This window comes from Ruditapes philippinarum, unplaced genomic scaffold (assembly GCF_026571515.1).
Source record: "Ruditapes philippinarum isolate M1 unplaced genomic scaffold, ASM2657151v2 ctg4004_1_1_1_1, whole genome shotgun sequence".
Taxonomy (NCBI): Eukaryota; Metazoa; Mollusca; class Bivalvia; order Venerida; family Veneridae; genus Ruditapes; species Ruditapes philippinarum.
This window is the reverse complement of record NW_026859327.1, coordinates 125,352-152,697: the sequence shown is the minus strand read 5'-3', so window position 1 is coordinate 152,697 and position 27,346 is coordinate 125,352. Positions and strand designations below refer to the sequence as shown.

Here is a 27,346-nt window from a genome sequence, read left to right as displayed (position 1 = left end):
CCCCTTTTTCATTTCCAGTACAAAAGTTTTTTGTAGTACAGTTGTTAAATACTACAAACCCTCAACATCTTTCCTCACCTTTATTTACCGGTATTCAGTAATACATACATTATTCTTTGTCAAGAAAAAAAAGTCCATTCTAAACAATATTTCCATTGATCAGAATTTAAATGTTTAAACATGCTTCATTTAATTCTTAAAAAACAGAGAATACCAATTAATTATTTTGAAAACAGAGAATATCTGTTGAAGGATTTATGTTAGTATGATAATTATATTTCTAGTGAGGACTTACGGTTGGCCAGCATGAAAAAGTGTATACGTTAAAAGAAACTATGGAAGCAGGTTTTAATATTTTTATTTCACATAACATAGTATTGACACAAAAAATATACTTAAACTCCATATTTATACCATGAGCAAAATATACTAAAATCAGTTACAATACATTACAGTTGTCTTCTTTGTTAACATGAAGGATTTATACTTGTTACTATCCAAGTGCTCTAATAATAGTATTACAATAATTTACACCTTCAAACTCCGGTTTCTGAAAACTGTGTTTGACCATTTTATGGCCTTATACATTGAAGCATGATATAAATTGACTATAAGGAAAAAAAAGTTATCTGTGTTCCAATTAAATCAGTAAAATAAATACTTTCCTAACATATGTTATCAAATATATCAAGTTCTTGTCTTGTAAAATCAAACCATTCCATTCTCTCTTAATAACTATTTTATATTACATTTACCATCAACAACAAATCTTTCATTTAGTGAAAATCTAATATCTCAAAGAAATAAATCACTAACTGAAAAAAGATAATGTGGTTTATCTGTCATGTAACACAATTACAAATTGTAAGAAAACAATCAGTTTATACAGACTTTTTATATTGGACATCTCCAATTGTTATGATTTACTGTAAATTTCCTGCATGGTTTGGCCGTGAAATCAGCCTGGTTCTTTTATTCAAATTTCAGTGTTTTGCTATCATAATTGGATCGATAATTGCCTATAAATTGTTACAAAGGTTTCCTTTTTTGAAAAGATATTATTCATGTAATGTGTCAAACAATCAACTGTTCAAAAACAAATTATTATTGTTGATCACAGTTAAACTATGATACAATCTTGATCATTTTTCTTTTAGAATATGTACAGTATAATCTCAGTTTGTCAATCCTTAAAAATATAGATTTGAGTTTTTCTTATCCACTTCCATTGTCAAATTCTAATTTAAATTCAAAATGATTACACACTTTAACTCTATTTAGTCACTTTTTGATCAGTTTTTCTAAGCCGGGTTTATTATGAACTCCCATAACTTTCAATAAATGTGTAGCTTCCTCATTGGCCTGAAAATAGAAAATAAAAACATTTTTAATATTTTTCTTTTTGATTTGTTATCAACTTGAGGTGACGTGCATACAGCTGAACTTACTGCTGTCATCATACCATGTTACAAAAAGTGAACCTCTTTATAATGTTATAAAAGGAACAAAACATCTCATTACTAATACATGTATGTTACAATTGATACCTCTTTACTTATACATGTATGTTACAATTGATACCTCTTTACTCATACATGTATGTTATAATTGATACCTCTTTACTCATACATGTATGTTATAATTGATACCTGTTTACTCATACATGTATGTTATAATTGATACCTCTTTACTCATACATGTATGTTACAATTAATACCTTTTTACTCATACATGTATGTTACAATTAATACCTTTTTACTCATACATGTATGTTACAATTAATACCTTTTTACTCATACATGTATGTTACAATTGATACCTCTTTATTCATACATGTATGTTACAATTGATACCTCTTTATTCATACATGTTTGTTACAATTGATCCCTCTTCACTCATACATGTTAATTACAATTGACACCTCTTTACTCATACATGTATGTTACAATTGATACCTGTTTACTCATGCATGAATGTTGCAATTGATACCTCTTTACTCATACATGTATGTTACAACTGATACCTCTTTACTCATGCATGAATGTTACAATTGATACCTTTTTACTCATACATGTATGTTACAATTGATACCGTCTTTACCCATACATGTATGTTACAATTGATACCTCTTTACTCATGCATGAATGTTGCAATTGATACCTCTTTACCCATACATGTATGTTACAATTGATACCTCTTTACCCCTACATGTATGTTACAATTGATACCTCTTTACTCATACATGTTGATTACAATTGATACCCTCTTTACTCATACATGTCTGTTACAACTGATACCTATTTACTCATACATGTATGTTACAACTGATACCTCTTTACTCATGCATGAATGTTACAATTGATACCTTTTTACTCATACATGTATGTTACAATTGATACCTCTTTACCCCTACATGTATGTTACAATTGATACCTCTTTACCCATACATGTATGTTACAATTGATACCTCTTTACCCATACATGTATGTTACAATTGATACCTCTTTACTCATGCATGAAATGTTGCAATTGATACCTCTTTACCCATACATGTATGTTACAATTGATACCTCTTTACCCCTACATGTATGTTACAATTGATACCTCTTTACTCATACATGTTGATTACAATTGATACCTCTTTACTCATACATGTCTGTTACAACTGATACCTATTTACTCATACATGTATGTTACAACTGATACCTCTTTACTCATGCATGAATGTTACAATTGATACCTTTTTACTCATACATGTATGTTACAATTGATACCTCTTTACCCATACATGAATGTTACAATTTATACTTATTTACTCATACATGTTGATTACAATTGATACCTCTTTACTCATACATGTCTGTTACAACTGATACCTATTTACTCATACATGTATGTTACAAACTGTACACCTCTTAACTCATAAATTATAACTGTTACACGTCTATACTCATATTTTACAAATGGTGCTCCTTTTTACCAATGCACAATTTTCAGTTTTAAATCAACCAGTAACCTGCTGAATTTGTGCAATGTATTTTACATGCTTTGAAATTGGATCAGACCATTAAAATCTAAGGCATTTTATTAAAATACAAATATTGACCCAATAACAGTAACTAGAAATGCGTCCATAGGACACAGGTGCCCCTACACTCCATGGTTTTGTCAAACTTATGACTGTAGGTCATACATTTTTTCAGCTACACATGGCACAAGTTGAAAACTAAGTCAAAGGCAAGAACTTTACAAATACAGAATAAATCTACAAGCAAACCCCAAGGTGCATAAGTATACATGCTAACATTCTTGTAAACTTTCAGACCTACAGGTCAAGTACTTTTCGAGTTATGTATGAACAAGTTGAAAATTGAAAATTTATATTAAGTCAAGGGCAATAACTCTAACAAAACTGAAAAATTCCATATGCAAAACCCAAGGTTCAGAGCTTGTGAAAGTGATGTTGATCATTATTCCTGTTAGTTAAGTTGGTATATAACACATCATAATGGAATGGTTTTTACTAAGTCAAGGGCTATTACTCTTCAAATACTGAACAAATCCTAAATCAAACCCAATGGTGCACAACTACATACGCCAACCAACATTACTGTAAAGTTTCATGACTTTAAGTCAAATACTTTTTGAACTACACACGACCCAAGTTGAAAATTGCAGATTTTTACTAATTCAATGGCAATAACTCTGACAAAACAGAATAAATCCACAAGCAAAACCAAAGTGCACAACTACACATGCTGAGCAACATTCCTGTAAAGTTTCATGACTCTAGGGTCAAATAAGTTTTGAGCTACGCACTTTGAAAATATTTACTAAGTCAAGGGCAATAACTGTGACAAAACAGAATAAATCCACAAGCAAAACCCCAGGTGCACAACTTCACATGCCGAGCAACATTCCTGTAAAGTTCCATGACTATAAGTCAAATAGTTTATGAGCTACGTGCGACAGAATTTGAAAATAGCAAATTTTTACTAAGTCAAGGGCAATAACTCTACAAATACAGTGTTGCATCTAGAATTTCAAAATTATGGGGGATAGAACCCCACTCAACTGAAAAGTGTGGGGGATTTGAAAAAAATGTGGGGGACATACATTTACCTTACACTATGACTTATCGAAAATAATTCATTTATTTTACGTTCAGGCATTTTTAACAGCTATCGTCCGCTCAAAAACGGAAGTAGAAAAATAAAATATTGACGAATACTACAAAATACACGCGAGATGACCCAGTCGGCTGCTACACGCTTTTTAGCAAGTATTTTAGTCATTACCACGAGTGAAAACAAACATGGCTGAAGCTTTCAAGACACGATGAAGATAAACTGAATAAAGTTAAAAAATTGTCAGATGCGCGACTTGGCGCGTGTTGACTTCATTAAAATGCGCGATCTGCATAAAATATGAGCAAATCGCGCAATCGCGCAGCCTAGATGCAACACTGCAAATACTGTATAAACCACACACAAATACCCAGGTGCACAACTACACATGCTGACTAACATTCCTGTAAAGTAAATTGCAACACAACATGAGAATGGACAGACAGAACGAAGGATAAATAAAATCAGGGTAACTCTATATGTCCCCCTATAGTGGGCACACAAAAAGCCAGGTCAAGCACATACAAATTATGTGCAGGCAGGCTGACTTGGTCCCATTTTGGAGGCAAATGCTCTTGACTTTTGGTTCAAGCAAGTTAAAGGCTAAGTTGAATATTACTTTTTGTAGAAATACACACAAAATATACAATTCTACCACAAGTTTGCATGAATAATATAAGAGAACATACAAGCGGGGTTAAGCTAAAATTTATTAAAATATTTTTGTAGGAAATTTTTCATGCTTGAACTCCAAAACATTATTTTACATAATATCAAACAACTGTGCTATATTTGAAAAATAATGCTTTAATCAGAAAAAAATAACATGTAAAGCAAGATCTTGCTAAATGTCTGTTGATTTTCATTACACAGCAATCTAATTACCTGTCATCCTTTTATCTGAAGATGTACATTCTCTTAACCTTTCAACTTGCAATTGTTTTTCTCTTTGAGGTTTACTTTCAGATTTATTGGGGTTTTTTTTGTTTTGTGTTTGGTATTTTTTTGTTGTTTTTTTTTGTTTGTTTTTTGCGAAGGGAGGGGGTGTTTATTTGTTATTGTTGTTTTTTGTCTTGTTTTGTTTTACTGGTTAAAATTAAGTGATGTGAATTTTAGAAAAAAAATCAAAGTGTGTTAACAGTGTCAGACATAGATGAACAATGACTTTCAGTTGCTGTATGTCTATTAAGTTTCATAAATGTTTTTTTTGTTGTTGATTTTTTGTTTGTTTTTTTTTTGCTGTTGGTTTTTTAAACACATGAACACATTTGTTTTGCAGGAGACATAATTCATACAACAAGTTTATTCCAAAGTTAAATTATATATATTATTTTACAGTAGTATTTAAACATTATCTTAAATAACATATACCAGTTTTCCCTTGTTTTTTCACTTTTATGTTTTTATTCATTTATGTTTTATTTATGTTTTATTTATTTTTTTCTTATTGTTTTCTTATTATAATTATTCATTTATTAGTTTATTATTTTTGCAAATTTATATATTTTTAGTCATATCACAGCAGTTGATCCTAGATAAAAGGCTTTCCTGGGTAACTAACCAGTAATTACCAATATCTCTGCAAGTGACCAACCACTTATCCCACTGGATATTTAAATAACGTTACATGTTACTGACCTAACTGTTCAAAAATAAAGGTAAAAACTACACTTTTCACAGTGGTATTGACCTACTTATTTCAGCATATTTCATCATTTGTCGGATGGTGGTTTCTTTTGTGTAAGCATTTTAAATAAACAGCCTGCTTCATCATTTGCCTAAAATACACAAATACTACAATAAATATTGCTTCCATCCAAAAGAAATTATGGTCAAACATATTTTCTTCTGGTACTATATACATGGAAGCTAAAACGAGAATCATATCTTCTGTTCTGAACTTTAAACAGACGCTTAAGCCTTTAAACAATGATTCTGCATATACATGTTATTTCTTTTAGGTATGACCACTTTAACAGGCACTATAGGGAACTGAAAATTTGACAACATATGTCGGATATAAACCTTAAAGGGCACCTGTGTAATAAGGGTCACTATGCAAAATTTACTGTACGGAAATCAAGTTATGGCCACTTTTCTGAACTTAAGTTTGGACGTTAGAAGAGCCCTTTTTCAGAATTAAGGAACCTTAAAATATTCTAAAATAACATCCATATGAAAAATGTTTTCCTGTTAAATTCCGGCAAGAAACAAAATTTAACAATCAGCTAACAATCCACATAAGTAGAATGATTGTTTCTACTCAAGATTTATGAAATATGTATAAAAATGTTTCCTCCACCAATTTTTTAACATGTGTTTGACCATTTCACTACTTTAAGAAACTGATTTTAAAAAAATCCCTAAAAAATACCAAAATGAATGCCTGTTTCAATGTTTCCCTAAATTTTCCAACAAGTACTAGTATATTGGTTGGTCTTGTAAAATATTAAATACTTTTATTGTGTAGTTTTGATTATATTACAGACCTGTACCATATTTGTTATTAGATTAAGCATTATTTAGCCAATAAATACCTACATAAATTAAATAATTAAAATTAAATACTTTCTGAATAATGTTAAAAGAAAGAAGAAAAAAGTTGACCCTTCTAAGGTTTGAACCAAAGGCCCTAAGTTTCAATGTAGTTAACAGTAGTTCTAGCCTATTTGAATAATCTTCATTATTAGTGAAGTTGTAATTTCATACACTGTTGTTAGGATAATTTCCACGGAAAATTGATTTATTAGGGTAAAGAATTAAAAATATGATTCAATATGGAAGAATATGCAAGAAAAAATATGTGACATATGTATGCAGTCCGGATCGGAATATCTGTCCCTCGGCAACCCTCACATGGGCAGGTCCCCTCTGGACGGATATTCCAATCCAAACCACAACATATGACAGATATTATTAATATTTATGTTTATCATATTTACCTGTTTGTCATCTGGTGTTTTTACAGGATGGTTTATACAACGTGTCAGGTATGTCAAGGCCATTTCTGCATCTTTGAGCCTCATGTATGTTTTACCTAACATCAGTAAATTCATGCTGTAAAAGTTTGGTTCAGCTGCAATGACATAATAAACAATTAGCCCTTTTACAAATGAATAAAGAAACAATCAGCATAAACTTTCAAGGTGCATGCCTCCATTTGAGCCATAATATTTCAAGAAAAAGAAAACATTAGAAAAATGTTCTAAAAAAAGTTTTATTTCTGGTCTTCTACCTTTAAAAAAAGTGGTAGGAAGGTTGTATTTTTTATCTTTTATAAAATGTTCTATATACAATAAAAAAAAAGATTTTGAAAAGAAAATGCAATTGTAAACAAGAGGGCCATGATGGCCCTGAGGTCGCTCACCTGTATATAGGCCTCCCCCCCCCCCCCTGGTAGGGCCAATTTTAGTCCAAGGGCTTTTATTTGAACAAACTTGGTAGACACTCATAAGAAGATGTTTCATGCTAAACATCTAAGCTCTGAGCTCATTGGGTTTTTTCAAAGAAGATTTTTAAAGTTTTTACTATACACATATAGTTAAAAACAATGACACCACTAGGGCGATGCCAGTTTTGACCCCAGGGCTTTTATTTGAACAAACTTTGTAGACAGTAACTACAAGATGTTTCATGCATAATATGTAAACTCTAGCTATTTCGGTTTTTTCACAGAAGAGTTTTAAGTTTTTGCTATACACATATAAGGAAAATCAGTGACCCCCGGGGCGGGGCCAATTTTGACCCCAGGGCTTTTATTTGAACAAACTTTGTAGACACTCACTAGAAGATGTTTCATGCTTAATATCTAAACTGTAGCTATTTGGGTTTTTTCAAAGAAGATTTTTAAGTTTTTGCTATATACATATAAGGAAAATCAATGACCCCCTGGTGCTGGGCCAATTTTGACCCCAGGGCTTTTATTTGAACAAACTTGGTAAACACCCATTAGAACATGTTTCATGCTTAATATCTTAGCTCTAGCTCTTTGAGTTCTTTAAAAGAAGATTTTTTAAGTTTTTACTATGTGCATATAGGGAAAATTAATGACCCCCTGGGGCGGGGCCAATTTTGACCCCAGGGCTTTTTTTTTAACAAACTTGGTAGACACTCACTAGAAGATGTTTCATGCCAAATATCCAAGCTCTAGCTCTTAGGTTTTTTTGAAGAATATATTTAAAGTTTTTTTCTTTTGGTTGCCATGGCAACCAGAGTTCTGCATGGAATTAAATTATTTGAACAATTTTAAAGGTGACCACCAAAGGAACATTCCTGTGAAGTTTGGATGAAATTGGCTTAGTGGTATATGAGGAGATGTCATTTAAAGTAAAAGTTTACGGACGGACGGACGACGGACGGACGACGGACGCTGGACGGACACCGGACGAAAAGCGATCACAAAAGCTCACCCTGCAACTTGGTGACAGGTGAGCTAAAAAAAGGTCTAGGTTTGGCAGTTAAAAAAAGAGAAGGTAAAAAGAACCATAATTGAACTCTTATGACCTTTCTCGAACTGCAGAATTACTGGTACAAAAGACAGAATAGTTGTCCATAGCTTCAAATCATATAAAATGTTATTGACAAAAATTTCCAAAAGCAAAAATTTAATCATTCTATTTAATATGACTTCTTTTCACAAACATTTTTTGCCAAAACAAACTTCTAGTGAAATACCCAGTAATCTAGAAATATTGATTTTCAAAATTCAATATCAATTCAATAAAATAATATTAAATTTGGAAAAAGAGACTTCAAGATTATTGGAAATAAATATATTCTATCACCTTGTAGAGTTTCTAATTGAAGTGTTGTTTGAGTTACTTTACTACAAACAAGAGCTATCAGTCAGATAGCATGCTCGACTACTCACAGTGCTCTATAGTAAAACAAGAACCTAGATAATGTTTAATTTTCACAGTTCAAAAAGGGCCATAAATCTGTCAAAATCCTTGTTAAAGTTATGGGTGGTCTTGAACAGCAAATGCTCTCAAATGAGTGTGTAAAGTTTCAACTCATTTCCTTCAGTAAATTTCCAGATACCAACTTGCATGCAAAAACATAACCTAAGTGTGACACCAACACTGACACCAGGTTGAGTACAATAGCTCACCCTATTCTTTTAATAGTCGAACTAAAAATGATGAAAGCAACAATAGGAATACATTACTACATTGAAATGGTTTACAGAAAATCAACTTGCTGAACTTTTTAAATGGACTTGACCAGCTTCCATTTTTTTCACTGTCAATTACCAATTATTTTAGGAATATCAAGAAGAATATTTGAAGATGGTCAGTCAATAACATAGAGCCTGGTCAGACTGCACATGCTAGTATTTCTGCAGTCTGGACTGGCTCCTTTTTTAATAGCAGAAATAATCATTTATAAGTGCCAAGAGGTATGGTTTAAGGTTATAACCTAGAGAAAGACAGATATCATAACCTGACCTTTTACAAGTATCATAATATAACAGCAATTAAATGATCTTTTTTAAAACCTGATCACAGATTTTATTTGTCACACAATTACTATTAGTAATTAGCCATTTACTGAGGCTTGATACAATACATGCAATGATTAGACCTTATTGATGATAACAAAAAGAAATACATGTATAATCATGCTTTTATGCTAATGTTCACAAAAATTGACTCCCATTTTTTTTCTGAATGTAAGATTAATGTTCAGGCTACAAGATTTATTAAATCAAGTATTTAAGAAAGGCTGTCAAGTAGCAAGTGCCTAATGTATAAAATGAAAGTTCTTTCTACAACATCAGTTTTGTGATGAATTAAACAAATATTTGAAGTTCTAGATGTGTTAAACTAACTGCCTGTGTAAACTAAATATTTCTTTCTCTTATTCATGCAAGTATTGAAAAAATTTCAAGTCCAAATTTCAAGTCCACATTACCGTTACTTTGATACAACAGCAAACAAACAAGGGGAAACAACCATTTCTAAATCATTACTTAACATATTGAAAGAGGACTTTCGGACATTACTGAAATCAGACCGTCCAGCACCTTCTGACAAAAATTAGGGCAAATTTTAGGGCAATATTTAAGAAATTTTAGGGCTAATATTTGTAATTTTATAACTAAACTAGCCGTACCTATAATAACTCACAAATAATGCTCTAGTTTACACATAGCAAAGGTGTATACCAGAATCCGAATAAATACATTCACTGGTCAACTGCCTTTTACTGCCTACTCTTGATTAAAAGAATAGCTGAAAAACTACATTAAAACCTAAATAGAATGAAAACATTTTCAAAGTTATAAGTATGTTTATAACAAAAGCTCAAAAAAATAGGAATTCAAGTGAAAAAATAGGGCATTTTAAGGAATTCCCTTTGATTTTTTTTTCTCATTTTTTTAAAGAATTTCAGCCAAACTGTAAAAATAGGAATTTTTAGGAATTTTAGGGATGCTGGACAGCCTGTGAAATATCAAAGGATTGGGGTAGGGGAAGGGGAGGTAAATAGAAATTACCTGCTACTTTAACTATTAGATAATAGAGGATATAAGAAAACATTCATAAACTAATGGAAATGTTACAAGCAAGGAAACAGATCAAAAGCAAGAAAATGTATTAAGTTACCTAAGTTTTAAACTTAACCATTTAGATAATATTTAGGAAAATAAGGAAAACCAAGGAGTATTTCTAAGTTAACCCATAACATACATTAGCATTGTTCATTTAGAAATCAAAGATTGTTTTTCAGTTAATCAATAACTATAAGTTAATAAGGAAATAAGGAAAACCAAGGATTATTTTTAAGTTAACCAAGTATTGTTACTGAAGATAAACATGGCCCTCAGACTAATCAAATCCCTTGCCTGCATTTCTGCAGATGTAAATGCACAAAAACAAGTGCATTAACCCTTCATTCTATTAAATTATGAACAAGTCTTTAAAAGTATAAGGTGAAATACAGAAACTTATTGCTCCAAGTATATTTTTACCTTGTTTCAATTTATCTAGTACTTGCATTTATGCTGACTTACTTTGTAGTTATGTGAGATCTAGAACAATGCAGTGAATGCACTGAAGTATCTTATTTTAATGGCCTAAAAATAATTTCTAACATTGTTGTTGTATGCGTTTCCATAATTACTCTAATTGTTGTGGTAGAATTTCAATACAAAGTTCTAAAGTTAGTTTCATTACAGATACTACTGGCATGCGAGCAGTTCCCGTACAAAAATCATAGTTACTTAATAATTATTTTTTATTACGCTCACTCACCAATATTTGAATGTTACACATCAATATTCGGCTCATCACACAAATCATGGAAATGACATCATGTTCTAAACATAGAATAACCCTTACTTATGAGGCCTCATATGGGGTACCGAAATTATCCATTATTTTGTATGAAGAGAAGTAGTTCCCGTACATAAAATCTAACCCATTATAATTATATAATTTTATTATATCGGACCTATTTTTCATTTACAATTGTTGAACAGACCATTATCTAAGAGATAAATAGATGTAATTCAGGAATTAGAGCGTAGACTAAACGCGGGTATCTATTACCCGGTACCGTTACCCCAACGCATTCATAGGCAGTAACATGCTTGTATGCATGGTATTTTACGCATCAAAGCCATAAAATTATTATATATAGTAATATTGGTCAACATTCTGATAATTAAACAATTTCATCTCATTGCCTACTTATTTGTAAACAGGTGGTATAAGTGGAAAACCCTTTAACAAGCCTCATGTGTAAGTATTTTTGCGCATGCGCGCAAGGACGGAATCCCCCAGAGAAAACAAGGTCACGTTTTGACGACGCACAGGTGAAAGTGATTTAAAATGAGACTTTATATACGTACTGCCAAACTGAGAATTAGATTTTGTCTCGTTTATGTATCTGCTTGATTTGAAATGAATTTTTGAAGAATGCAAGTAAAAATCAAGCGTTTAAATGAAAAATACGGGTACTGCTTCTGTACGGGAACTGCTCGCATGCCAGTACTGATCTAGCAAAGCCCAATGTCTTGTTTTAATAGTAACTGGATTAAGTTACAGCCTTTTTCTTTAGTAATGCCTTTTGTTAACCACTTGAAAGCATCAACAGCTCAATATTTTGTCTGTAAATTCGGCCAAAACATGAGTCTAAGTCCCAATACCTCAAAGTTTTTATAAAAGTCCCTTTAACTTCAATCTACCAAGGTTCTACTGTACTAAGTAAAAATGAAGATTAAAACTTGACAGCGCATTACAGAAGCAATTAGAGACAGAACTAAGCTTTAAATTGCAAAACCTTTGTAAAGAAGTCACTATAAATTGTAACATAATGTCAAATGAAAGTAGGTAAGTATAAGCAGTGAAAACTTATAAGCTAGTGTGAGTATAATTATGGTAGTGGAAAAAGAACATAAAAATATAGTGAAAAAACTATAAAAATATCACTTACTTTCTTCAGCCTGTAGAAAATATGTTAAAGCCTGTAAAAAAAACAAAAAAAAACACATCAAAACTAATGATGATATTTAGTAATTTATCTATAGGACTTAGCAGTCCTTGGTACCAGCACATTGCTGATCTCTCTTAATGAATCAATTCAATAAAGGCTACAGTAAGAATGACTTAAGACAAATTTTCTTTACAAAAGAATCGTCATAAGACTCAAACACAAATATTCCAGCAAAGAAATTTTTTGAAGGCAAAAGTGTTCTAATTCAAACGAATTGTAACGAGCCTGTAGATCTTCCTGTTGATTTGATGAAAGCACTTTTGTTCGCGCCATGTAATAATGATAGGAAGACTTCTGTCATCTCTTATTGACCAAAAATGCAAATGGAAGAGCATTCATCCATTAACGCATCATGCAAAATTTGGACAGATGGACTTAAGTCATGCAGTGCTTTATTCAAAATTGTGATAATTCTTTCACCTAACCATATATTCAATCCAAAAAACTAATACAATCCTATCAACCTCAGGGCTGACAGATTTCTACATTCTACTCATATGACAAGGTTGTATGGGAAATTAAAATAATCATACGACCCTTCATAAGCTAGCTCCAATCCTAACATGAAATAATGTTGTGTCCTTGGCATGATTTTTAACCTACAATAATGGAGATAAGTGATTTAAAGCCTATAACCTCATCAAAGACCAAATTTTTATTACAGAAAATAAATCTTACCTCTTCAAAAGTGGACGATGGTGGAGAAGCATAAATCACAGCTGCTAATTTTCTCTGGTACCAGGGCATTGCCGCAAATGTAAAACACCTGTATTAATTATATATTTATTACATATAAATACAAAGAACTTTCTCTGCCAATGAATAAACATACAAGACAACAAATCAGTGACACCTATGGACCATCAAAAACGCCTCTTCAACACAGCTATCCTTGAAGTGTGTGACCTTTACCCATTAAAAGGCTGGCATAGGCTCTGCACATGGCCTTGGTGGAGAAAACATTCAGAGCTAGTCTGAAGAGTCAAAGTATTTATAGAAGTATCTTTACAGCAGACACAAACTGTCTGACATTAAATCTTTAAAAGTGACCCTTAACTTGAGCAAGCATAAAGATATTATTATTTCAGCAAATCACTTTGTTAAGGTCGCTATTTCAGCAAAGTTTGAATAAAATCATTACAGGTGTAAGGGATTTATAGAGTGGAGACAGATTTACTAACATACCGACCCATGTTGACAGTACAGTCTCAATATAAATGTGGTGGGGTTATAATAAACCTGGATCTCCATCACATAAAAAGAGCCCTGCAAGGCACCTACATTACTAAACAGTGAAATACTGACAGAACATTATATAATACTGTGTATGCACTTACCACTGTCCTAAGGAATGTATAGATGTAGCATCTTTAGGGTTCAACTCAATAGCTTTCTGAAATATAAAATAAGAGCTGTCAGAAAGACAACATGCTGGACTATTACAGTTCATGATCGTGAAACAAGAGCCTGGTTAATGCAGAATTTTATAAGTTCGAAAATGGCCATAATTCTGTCAAAATCCATATTAAGAGTTTTGGCCTTGATCAGTGACCTATTAATCTCTCAAGTGTGTTCTTTTCTGATAATATATTGGTTAATGGCTGAAGCTTGTTATATAAATATCTGACTCATTTGTTGAAATAATAAACAGCAATTGGTAAATGATAGCATTAGTAGGTACTATAAGAGAAGCAACTGTGAATAAAGGTGTACACAAGTCAAAAAAAAACATCCTTCAATTAATCAAAATTACCTAAATACACACTTATTAAGACATGAAACTGCTACATACTGTTTACACAGTCATATCACCACTTTACACTTAACCTCTGCTGCAATCAACTAGAGATAATTGGGGAAAAAACACACACTCTGATTGGCTTAGAATGTGTAACATATTAACTATACACCCACATGTTTTTTTAATCAGAGGTGATACACAACTGACCATTTAACTCAATGTCCCAGATCAATGGCAAATTTCCAGCTTTACTGGTGGAGGAAGACCTCAGGTCAGTCTTCGAAATTAACATTTGAGAAGTTACTCGCCCAAAACCAACTTTATAAGCCCAAATAAATTGTTCAAATTTTGATGTTTTTTTCCTTATCTTTAATGCTGAAGGTAAATAAAAGAAACAAAAGGAAATCCAATACAAGTCTTGTGTCATAATTTATTTTATTGTTATTCCCTGCTGTACATGAAAATCATTTTTCATGGTTACTACGATACGATACTTGACAATGGAAAACGGAACATAAACAAAGTTGGTTCCCAATAAATTACTCCCTTTAATTGGCTAACGGAAGTAAGCCTAGAAACAAGTAGTGACATGGCAAAAAGTGCGCAGTTGAACACCACTATAATGAATTTGGCGAGCGGAAATTTTTCTCGCCATACGGGCGAGCAAAATCGGATTTTTTAGTCGCCCTAATTTAATATTTACTCGCCTGGACGATCGGGCGAGTGCTAATTTCGAAGACTGACAGGTGCCCCTTTGTGCATTATTTCAGGCACAAGCAGGCATCAGAGAAGAACCACCAACATTCTTTAAGCTAGATGAATAGCTTCCTTACATGAAAGAATCCAAAGTCCAAGATTTGGATTCAAACCCATATCAGAGAGATAAAGTGTTTTGATGGAAACAACCTTAACCACAGACTCTCCTTCCAAATGATGTAAGAAATTATCACTGACTAACCTGAAAATGTTCTTTAACTTGTACAGCATTTATAAGCCTCTGTTTATTTCCTTCCAGTTCACCAGTGTAGTCAAGTAAAATAGCATACCACTGTCAAACAAAAACAATATTTAATCAGTTAAATACAGCTGTCTTTACTCAAAACTCTTAACATATCTTAGTAATAATGTGAAGAGCTGAAATAGATGTTGGATTGAGTTTTTAAAATATTTCCAAATATCATGCTGCTTCTCTCCTACATTACTGATACAGTGTATAAGAATGCCCCCATTACTGATATAGTATATATGAATGCCCCCCATTACTGATACAATGTATATGAATATATTTAATCAAATTATCTACAAAAAAATTTCATTGTTTCATGTTACACGTATCTTACCTTATGTACAGCAAAATTCCTGGGGTTCAGCTCTAGAGCTTTTTTTATATAATCATATGCCTCGTAATACAGATCTCTCTTCATGTCTGTAAACTCAGGTAGTTTGCCTTTATCTACAGCTGCCCTGGCCAGTCTCCATAGTATTTCATCATCTTCTGAATGCTGGTTAAAAATATTCAAAAAATTTTTTTTTTTAAAAAACTAACAATTAAAGCTGCATGCCTCTAGATGAGCCAAAATATTTCAATAAAATCAATGTAAAACAAAATGTACTAATATTTTAGTTTGGGTAAAACGATACAAGTAATAATTTACACATTATGTGTGATTAATAAATAATTTTACAGTATTAATGAATATATTTCTTCTTCGTTACTAACACAGTAAGGGCTATTTTTGCATATCTTGTATTTTTTTTTTTTTGGGGGGGGGGGGATAATTTACATGGGTTGACTTGTAAGTGCCGTTAATAATGTGTAAATTGCTTTCTTTTGGTTACTTCACAATATTGTACATTTCAAAATTTTCATGAAAATTACCATGATTCTGGAAGCTTGCTGCTAAAACTTGCTGAATATGCCATGTTTTGCATTTATTATGAACAGTCAATTAAAATATGTAAGGATTTCAATAGCAAAATACAACAAGAGCTGTCCTGGGAACAGCATGCTTCAATTTTTTTCGCTAAACTGTATAGTAAACTGCATAATTTTTCAATGAAAAGATAACTTAGATAAAAGGTCACATCATTGACTGTAACCTTTTGACCTGAAAATTATTGTGGTAGACATAACTTTGTTAAGATGCATCCACCTATTTTTTTTTCTTTCTTTTTTTTTAAAACATTTTCTAATACTTTCTAAGGTTCCTGCTGCATTAATATCACCTAAGCCTCTAAGAGAATCCAAATAAAGCTTCTTAGTTATTGTGTGAAAAGTTCTATACCTAGTGTGCAGTTAAATATAACGCCTGAAAGTGTGCATATAATGTGTTATAGGGTTATCTAAATACAGCACCTGCTCTCTTCACTTACAGAAATATTATCTCTTTATCAATACCTACTGCGGAGACGTTAAACCTGACAGATATCTTAAATATAGTAACAAGGAAATGATGACAGAACTGGTCTTATTTCAATTATACATGTGCATCCATATTACAATTATTATAATGATGATTAAAATGAAAGGCCAAAGAAATTTAATGTTTATTTCCCGCACTTTTCTTTTTTTATAAATTTAAATGCAATCATTTTATTATATATAAAAAGTACTTAATTTTTTTAGAATGTATGTTTATTGTCATTTTGAAGGAAAAAAAACATTTTTGGTTACTAGATCTACTTTCCTTTAACATTCTGTGTTTGAGTAATTAATTTTTCCAGCTTTAATTTGAAAAAGTCCATTTAAAGTTTAAGGGATTTTATTTACCATTTTAACATAAAAATATTTCACAAATTGAGCTTCCAACACTGAACCAGGAGCACAAATAAGACCCATTCCCAATTTAAAAAAAAATTGTATCTTTTTCCACTTTTTTCACAATTAAAAAATAATCCCAACAGCAGGCCCAAAAATCAAACTGTTTAAACTTTTGCGAAAATTTAAGTGTTTTGACTTGTTTTTAAAAAGAAGTGAAAGGTTATAATATTAGGATCACATACATGTTAAAAAACTAAATAGTCATGTATAAGCAAGATTTTTAATTTCACACTGACTGTCCTACAATGTAGTTTGTAAAGATTTGTGAGACATAAACTTAACAACTCAAAAGTATTCTTTTTTCCAAGACAGGAAATCAGGAAATGGCCAGGCTCTTTTTTGACCTCATAGTCTAAACCAAATCAATAATGGTCAATAATACTTAGGAGCTGACAAAATAACACATTTTGTATGCATCACACCAAATATTATAGATTGTGAAAGTTGTGGGAAAAAAAAAAGATATTTACATGTATTATAAGGGAAAAAGGGAGAGTATATGTTTGAGTAAAGAATTAACTTGGTAAAAATTTGGACCGTAGATGATTGAGTCTTATTAAGCTATATTCATGGTTGAATTTGTAACTTTTTATCACTATTTGTCACTTTTGAATGGTATCCATCATTACATTAAAAAAATAGCATTTATATCTATAAAACATGTAGTTTGACAAACAAGCTGAGACTTGAAAGAAAATGATCATTAAGATTCGCTATTTTTATTTGCAAACACCTATGAATCAGATATACTCTAAAATTCCTATTAAATGCCCCTCCCTTAATAAAGCCATCCCCTCCGCCCAGATTTTTTGACAAGGAAAAAATTTACTCACCAGTGTTGAACTTGCAAGTTAATCCATTATTTTATTCAAATCCATTAGAATCCATTTAATTTTATTGTTAATACAAAATGTATCATATAAACTTTAAAATTTTAACAATTTTTAATGTCATTACGAAAAATTATTTAACATTTAACTCAAACTGTGTTTTAATAAACTCCCCCCCCCCCCCTTTGGAAAATGTTATGCCCCTGTGGGTGTTCACTGGGAATTTCATGGTAAACTGTTACATGTCCATTGGATCAAATATATTATTTAACTAGATTTCTTTAACTGTAATGCCCCCATGGATATAAGCAATCAGCAGGAATTCAATATATTATTCAATAACAGGTTCTAATAATGGTCTTACCTGATGCATTCTTAGAAAATCATACAAGGCAACAACTTTATTTTCTGAGTATAAGTAGTCAGCTTTATTTAGTATTTGTTGTCTCACGTCTTCAACTATAGAAAAAAACAAATGCTTATTAATAGAAATAAAAGGGACCGCATATGAATTACTTGATATAATATAAACTTTATTAAACAAGTTCAAGAGATTGTTAACAGTATTGCAAGCAATCCATAAGTCCCCTACCGGTTAGAACCCCAGCAACATTCTGATTGGCCATTCAATGTTACCAGTGAATGAATGACATGAATGAACTTAAATCTTTTGAGTTCTAAGTTTGTCTTTATCAGAGTAATGTGTTAAGTTTCCCTGCCTAGTAAGGAAATTATGTTTCTACAACAGATAATCAAAAGGTCCAACAGTTTTTATGAACAGACAGACATACAGACAGACTGAAGGAGACTCTATAGTTGTTTTTTTTAAACATCCCTGTTACCAAAATATAACATATTCTTATGCAAAATTCTTAAAGAGGAGATAACTCTTGAAATAAGGATGCTAGATTTATGAACATTGTCATATATGATGTGAATTTTACTTTAAGTTTGAAGATACCATTTATAGTCACAAAGAAGATAAGTAAAAAAATAACAATTTTCAATTACAGCATTAACTATAATGTATAGTAAGTAACAAAGATGAAAATTAAAAAAAATAGATAATGTAGGTGTTGGTAATGAATGTTGTTTTTTTTTTAATTTGAAGAAAATCCATGAAGAAAAAATTAGAAAGTTAAAGAATGAATAAGAAAAATTCAAAGTGTAAGGAGGAGATACTTCTAAAAATATGGATTCTAGATTTATGAACCTTGTCATATTATTACTATGTGGGATTTTAAAGTAAATCCTATAAGGAATGAAGAAGTTGGGAGTAAAAAATACCAATTTCTCGAAAGAAATCAAGGTTCAAGGGGGACATAATTCTGGAAATAGTCTCGCTTGAGTATTTAACCTCCTCACAAATGTTGAGTGATAATAAGAAACATATATATGAAGTTTGAAGTAGATACATTAAGAAATAAAGAAGTTATTTTAAAAAGACAACAGTTTTTTCATAAAAATTCTAAGTTCAAGGGGGGTAATTCTGATAATTTTTGTGCTAGAGTTGTAAACCTTGTCACATATAATGTGGTTGATGACCAGAAACTTATGTTATATTTAAAGTTTGAAGTAAACACCTAAAGAAATAAAGAACTTATAGTGAAAAAGCGTAAAAATTCAAATCAGAATCTTGAAATTCAGCCTATTTGTTGCCATAGCAACCAGAATTTTCAACAAAGGAAGAAAATAAAAAGATGTGCATAATCTCCAGACTGCCATCTACCCATATTTCAAGTTTCATAAAAATATTTTCAGTACTTTTTGAGTAATCACTGGATCCAGTTTATGTGTTAAATTTGCCATATTTTCAGTCTATTTGTTGCCATAGCAACCAGAGTTTTCAATATAGAAAGAAAAGAAAATGACGTGCATAATCTCCATACTGCCATTTATCCATATATCAAGTTTCATAAAATATTTTCAGTACTTTTTGCGTTATCACGGGATCCAGTTTTGTGGACAGACGGACTGACGGGCTGACAGACAGACGGATGGAGGGTAAACCTAAAGTCCCCTCCGGTTAAACCGGTAGGGGACTAATAAAGCTAGTTTTATAACATTCTTCAAATGAGTTTAATTCTGTATTCTAAATGACAACAAATAACATATTATCTTTATCACAAGACGGAACGGGAACACATTTAAATAAACTTATTTTGACATTTTTATCAGATGTGAGCTAAAATAAAATTAACTTTCTTTGGCCGAAGGCTCTGACAGTCTAAAGCCCAATAACAAGGCCATTATGAAAACACTTAATTATTAACATTATAGAGCTTAGAGTTTGATGAGAAAATTATCACTTTCATTTGATATGTGTATAAAATGATTATGTATCTAGTGGTTGTCACAGATTACTGAAGAGTTTGTAGTGATATTACTATAGTACTAAACATCAAGATGTTAAACAAAAGACAGGCCGAAAGATGATAATCGACCTGAAAAACAAATCAAATGAAAAAGCTTCAGCCGGACAATTATGGTTATGAATTTTCAACCTCAGGTCCGCAAAGTCATAAATCAAATATAAATCAATAAATCAATCATGTAACACTGATAATCAGTTGAAATAATAGGCAATATAATAATTATGCAACTATATATAGTAACAAGTGTATTACAATGCATTTTCAACATATATGGGGTTCAAATCTAAGGCCAAAATCAGATTCGTTTAGTCTATACTAGCCTGTAGTATTATCAGTTTTTATAACATCAGCCTTTTCCTCATTTCCACCCCAGTTGATTCCAAAGAGAGCATACATGGTGTTTCCTGTCACAAGGGGAACCAGCAACTTTCTATAGCAACTCCTTTGACCATTCATCTTGTTTGTTACCTAAAATAAGAGAAATTTATATAACAAATTACATGTACTTAAAAAAAGCATGGTTTATTATACTAAATACCTGACAACCTGAAGTTAAAGAAAAAAATCATGTATTATTCAGTACTGTAGTTTTGAAAGTCTAGCTAAAATTATACTTCCTGTATACCCCTGTTAAATGACTCCATATATAATGCATTAAATTTTGGCAAGAAAATTAGCTCTGGGTATTCTCCAGTTACTGTTTACACAATTCCCTTCCAAATACAATGCATTCATAAAACTCATTACAACTCTTGTCTCAAAATGTTAATTTCAAACCTTGAAAAGTTGCATGTACTGTACTACCAACTGCCAAATATTATAAAGCCTGATTCAAAGCCAATCTAAACTTGCTGATAAAAAGTGACAGGTTTAATAGGCAGTTAAATATACAAGTTTGCACATATTTCGAAATCATGGCCTGGCTATAGACTACATGTGTATATTCAAAACAGAATCAAATACAAGAGGGCCATGATGGCCCTGAGGTCGCTCACCTGTATATAGGCCCCCCGAGCAGGGCCAGTTTAAACCCCAGGGCTTTTATTTGAACAAACTTGGAAGACACCAATTAGAAGATGTTTTCATGATGTTAAGTTTAAACTACAACACATATAATAAAAACATTGACCTCCCCCCCCCCCCCCCGTCAGGGCCAATAAGAATTTCAAACCCAAGGGCTTTTATTTGAACAAACACTTGGTAGAACACCCATAAGAAAGATGTTTCATGCTAAACATCTAAGCTCTAGCTCATTGGGTTTTTTAAAAAAAGATTAAGTTTTTACCATACACGTATAGTTAAAAAAAATGACACCCCTGGGGCGGGGCCAGTTTTGACCCCAGGACTTTTATTTGAATGAACGTTGTAGACACTCACTAGAAGATGTTTCATGCTTAATATCTAAACTCTAGCTCTTTAGGTTTTTTCAAAGAAGATTTTTTAAGTTTTTACGATACATATATAAGGAAAATCAATGACCCTGGGGCGGGCAAATTTTGACCCCAGGACTTTTATTTGAATGAACGCTGTAGACACTCACTAGAAGATGTTTCATGCTTAATATCTAAACTCTAGCTCTTTGGATTTTTTCAAAGAAGATTTTTTAAGTTTTTGCTATACACATATAAGGAAAATCAATGACCCCCGGGGTGGGGCCAATTTTGACCCCAGGGCTTTTATTTGAATAAACGCTGTAGACACTCACTAGAATATATAGAATACTATACCTATCAATGAAAATTTGAGTGTCAGTTCTAGTTGCGTGCAGTCATTTTCAATGTAACTCAATGATAAAAGGCAGGGTATGGTGTGGTGGTGCGATAGCTCAGTTGGTTAGACCACTGATTATCACTCCTGGGTTATAACCTTGGGATTTTTCAGAGACATTTTCAGTGTTTCCCACCTACCTAGAGGTGTACTGGTAAGAAATCCAGGTAATCCTCGCATGTATCAGTGCTATACACTGGGCATGTAAAAGAACCAAGGGGTCTATTCAATAAGAGCTAGGGATTGGTTCCCTAGCTCCCTTGTATCTCATAGATGTCTCTTAAAACTGTATCCAATTTATACCTGCTTAGAGTGATCGTAAACGATTTTAAAGCAGTATGATGTAGAACTAGAAACTATTCCAATAACGGAACAATTGCAACTTTTTGGATTAATAATAATTCATTTTATTAATTGTCCAATGTTCCGAGTGAAAACAGAAGCGGTGCATAAAATATCGAATGACATCTTTAAAACGGAAAAATGAATGGGTTTTTTTAACGGACTTCCCAGTTCATAGGCTTTACCTAATTTCAAACTTAGTTATTTTTTTATATTTAAAATCAGCCTCACTGGACCATCTCTTGAACAATATTTTCAATTTATGGTGATATTTATTGTCAAAATCCTTTTCCTTGATTTTACAGATATGTATGGTGTCCATTTCAATCTACTTAAATTTGTCAACATGACATATATCCTATGTTACTTATTAATCATTGCTGTCATGAACTTACTCAGGGGCTTAATTACTAAGAAAAATTGTTGAGCAAAATTAATTGTATGTGACAAACATCATATAGAATTTTGTGTGCTAGATGGTAAAGTTTGAGAGATGGTTTCAAGCCTGTATTAAAATAACAAAATTTACTTGGTTTCAATTTCTCACAAAAAAACTTTATGCACTCATTGAGATTCTATATCATTTCTCTTAAAATCTCTGCATTGATGTGCACAGGCATAAGACATACAGGATGTGATGCTATATAATTTTTTTATTTAATTTTATTGAAGATAAATAGAAATAAATTGTTTAAAAATGCTACTTTGTGAATTTCCTGATGAGTTATTGGTAAATAAGTAAAGGCTAAATCTTATGTAATTAATACGGGGAAGTCAAAGACCGGGCCCGCGAAGCGGGTCCGGGCTTTGGCTTGCCCGGCTATAGACTACACGTGTATATTTAAAAGAAATTCAAATAAAAAAGAATTAAAAAATATATAGAATTCTATACCTACCAATGAAATTTTCAGTGTCAGTTCTAGTCGGGCGACGCCATTTACAATGTAACTCAATGATAATAGGCGGGGTATTCCGGTAACGGAACAAATCTCAACTTTTCGGATAAATAAAAAACGCCGAGTGTTCCGAGTGAAAACGGAAGCGGTGCATGTAATACCGAATGACACCTTTAAAACGGAAAGAATGAAAGGAATTTTTAACGACTTCCCCGTTCATAGGCTTTGCCTAATTTCATATTAATTCGAGTCAGTGTCATATGGGATCAACTTTTTAATATACATGATTTAATAACTTTCATAAATCTTAAGAAATTCTAGTACAAGATAATTTGTGCACGAACAGTCAAAATTATAAAGTGAGTCGCTAAAATCAACATGAAAGCGTAAAGATCAAATCAGTTTGAACAAACATATCATTGTGTACCCTTTTTGTCTGTTGTCGAATGCTTCGTACACATCCTACTCTAAGCTGTGTCAACCTTAGAAAGTAATTCAACCGACTAGATGACATTTTGCGGACGATTTATCTCCGTATCGACTCTAAAATGAAGAGCTTTTATGTTATGGATAAAACCCGTAAAATATGATACGGTTTGGAAAGAACCACAGGGACTCGGACCGGTGAATTTTCGTACTATTTGTAAATTAGTCAAATTTGAGGCTTAATTCTGGATTCCACTGTTCTTGATGAATTAAATACTGTCTTCAACTTTAAACATTAACACTATCTAAGTCCAATGAGGCCCAAAATATAAAAGGTTAGCCATCTACTTTTTTCAGAAATCTTCAATTCTGTTTTGTAAACACTGTTTAAATTCACCTCTTTAAAAACTCCTGACAGCTGGTGGGTAGTACATCTTTAATCCTTCACCAACAAATGAGTTCCTGGAGAAATACAACAAAAAATAACTTTTAAAGTCATCATATAACACACAAAAACTACACCCATGCAATTAATACACTTTAATTATGACCAATCTAACTAGATGACTTAAACTGGGCCATTTCAAAATTTTAAAGAACTACTTTCTAGACTACAATAGGTTGACCGGGTTGAGACCACAGGTGTTTGAGGACGTTCATTGCCAAAATTCCAGACGTGTAAAGTGTTCCTTTTGAAAACTACTTTTGAAATTGCGAACATGTATGCCTAGCATTTTAACTGTATCCGTACACTGCAAATAATAAGCCTCTTAAGACACTGCCTTAACAGTCCCAGAACTACAGGAAAACATTTACACACTAACATGTTTAATAGACATAAGTAGATTCATACAGTTAAACGATTTTAATTCATGTATGGCACCTTTCCCCTATATGACCGAGTGTTTACGAATTTCTGTCATGAAACTGTACAAACCAGTTGATCACTGTCAAGAGCATGCTTATTGGCTGGGGTTTGTCATTTCTGACAGTCATTTTCAAGTTAAACGACTTTTATCAGCATTTGTAAGTATAAACGTTATGTATTAGATATTCTTGCCTGAATAAAAGATTATAATACTAAATGCTCGTGCAGCAAAATATACAATAAACATCTCTATGTAGCAACAGTTCTCAACAACAACCAAACTCTTTACCGCCAACAGGATGGTTTTTTAAAAGGTTCCATTTGAAAAGGTTCTACGCAAAATGTCCTGATTTTTTTTTCAGAAATGGCATTATCAAGTCTATGGGGTTTAGATTGCCCTTACAGTCGGTAAAGTTTAATGAACGCACACAGACTAAAAGTGCTTTTAGTCCTGAAAATCTATGCAAATAAGAAATCCAACACATACGTATACGCTTAATTAGCCTACAACTCGTCCTAGTGTAAATCCGATAGTAAACATAATTAGGAAAAATGAAAATTCGAATCGTGATTTCTTTTGTTATCATCTATCAGTTTTCTAGGTTAAATGGCGTCAAAACAGGAAGGATGATTTGGGCTAACATCGGGTGATAAAAACATTCAAAGCAACACCTAGGGTGAAAACCATTTTACTTCCTGGAGCTCAGAGTTGCATCTTTAGACTCCAGTTATTTAAACCCATTTAGTTGCCTCTCGATAAACAACTAGTGACAGTATTTCTGGTGCATGCTTCAACATTCAGCCACAAGAGGCAAAATATATTGGGTCAATGTCATTACATTAATCGGTTACTATATAAATCATGCTAAACAAAATGAATTATTTAAAACAATATCATATTTGTTTGCAGCATTTCAAAGAAAGGAACTTATTTTCGATGTAAACATTGCTTCTAAAAACATCTTTATTGTTAACGATCCTAACCATGACGTAATGAAGTAGTATTGTTGGTCTTGTTATGCAAACATACATGTATACACTTAATAGCAGAAACGTTTGTTAGATTCATTCTCCAGAGTTGTGTAATTAACATTCTTCTAAAGTAGAATTCAGGATTTGTCAGATTTTTAATTTCGAGATTCTTTACATATTTTTATATATGTACATATGTATAAGTTTTAATTCTCTTGGCCATATCATTTATCTGTTGCCTAGTTAGTTATTTAATTGGCAAATTGTATTTTTGTGTCGGTTTGCTAAATTATCTGAATACTGATAGATTGGTAGGATGATTTTTTTTCTGATGAAGGGTATATATTCTTGATTTAATATTTAACTTTGAGCGCAACAAATAGAAATAAAACGACATTAGTAATCTTTTCTCCTGTTGTCTTGTGCACGATTTTACTTAAAGAATGTATTTTCATTCTGTAGGATGCACAAGTCAAAACACCCTGTTCTGTTTTATTATGGTATTTTAGGCCTTCTCTATGAGAATTCTGTGTTCCCTACTAAAACTGTTATCCCTGATACTAGTATTTAAGTGAACCATGTTGATTTTGTTGAAAAAAATAGCCAACCCGCATAGCTCAATCGGTAAGAGCGCGAGACTTGAAATCTCGATATTGTAAGATCGATTCCCAGGTTAGCCAACTAGTTAACTAATATACAAAAGCAAAGACAAATTTTCGAGGGTTTCTCATATCCTGATATGTAAATATCCCTTATTAGGTATTGAAAATAAATAAATGTCCAGCAGTATGTAAGTTTTCAAGACAGACACTTTCGATATGAAACGTGTGTCAAACTGAAATAAAACAAAAAGATGTACGGCGATTACGGAAACATTTTTAAAAGGCATATGCAATGTACAAGCAGAAAGTATTTTGGCGAATTATGGTATTTCATTTGCTTTATCTGAACTGGAATTAATACATTTTTATGCCAATGACATTTGCTGATATTCTCCATGTTCTTAATGTATCATTGTACACTCAAATGACCCCATTCAAACACTTTCAGAGCACATTTGGTGTCCTTATTCAGTAACTTTTCAACATGGGATTACAAGCTGTTTTGCTTTGACAAATTACAAGCTGTTTTGCTTTGACAACGCCTCTTATACATAAGGCCAGGTTTTGTTTAAAGGAAGGAAATTAAGATATTGAGAAATGTTGCAAAATACATAATCATTGGTTAAAAATTTAAAACAAAAAAAAAACACTCAACGTAAGCTTCTTTTTTATTTCATTTACATTTCTTTCTTATATCATTCGGTCGTTATGACCTATATACACAGTGCATAATGTATAATAAAGATAATAGACATAAGGTTTTGGTTTAAATAATTTGAAAAAGAAGACTTTACCTTTTGAAATACCGTGGAACGATTTGTGGTATTTTCACAATTTACCAGCAATAAAAAATAAGAATTAAAATATATGTATTATATTTCATTTCAAATTGCTATATGCATTATATTCCATTTGAAAAAATAAACAAAGACAGACGAACTGAACAAATACTGTTTCTAATGCAAGTATTCCATATACAAAGTACACTTAAAAAATACACCGAATCTGTAGACTCAAATCTTTCTCATTATGTAGAGAGAAAATACGAAAAAAGACTATCAGTCTTCGAACGTTAATGGATCA

At 32.0% G+C, this 27,346-nt stretch overlaps 1 protein-coding gene across 2 annotated transcripts; it reads right to left on the bottom strand.

Moving 5' to 3' along the window:
• Nucleotides 1-342: 342 nt before the first annotated feature.
• LOC132756087 (regulator of microtubule dynamics protein 1-like) lies at nucleotides 343-23,976 on the bottom strand. Of its 2 annotated transcripts, XM_060747076.1 has the most exons (11): nucleotides 23,823-23,976; nucleotides 20,711-20,858; nucleotides 18,380-18,474; nucleotides 15,705-15,866; nucleotides 15,323-15,412; nucleotides 13,961-14,016; nucleotides 13,302-13,389; nucleotides 12,564-12,594; nucleotides 7,070-7,203; nucleotides 5,822-5,905; nucleotides 343-1,362 (listed from the first exon to the last, which is right to left on the bottom strand). In XM_060747076.1, exons 1-10 carry the CDS (start codon nucleotides 23,907-23,909, stop codon nucleotides 5,840-5,842), a joined length of 957 nt encoding a protein of 318 aa, XP_060603059.1. In that variant the 5' UTR covers nucleotides 23,910-23,976; the 3' UTR covers nucleotides 343-1,362; nucleotides 5,822-5,839. The 2 variants fall into 2 exon arrangements, with proteins under 2 accessions (XP_060603059.1, XP_060603058.1); XM_060747075.1 differs by lacking the exon at nucleotides 5,822-5,905.
• Between the last annotated feature and the right edge of the window lie 3,370 nt (nucleotides 23,977-27,346).

Excerpts from the sequence above, each read along its gene's own strand:
- LOC132756087 (XM_060747075.1), bottom strand. The coding sequence starts at position 23,909 with ATGTCATCTAGTCGGTTGAATTACTTTCTAAGGTTGACACAGCTTAGA. Across the intron at positions 13,390-13,960 it reads ATACATTCCTTAGGACAGTG|GTGTTTTACATTTGCGGCAA; the intron begins GTAAGTGCATAC and ends TAATTAATACAG. Across the intron at positions 7,204-12,563 it reads TTTTCTACAGGCTGAAGAAA|CTGAACCAAACTTTTACAGC; the intron begins GTAAGTGATATT and ends ATGTCATTGCAG.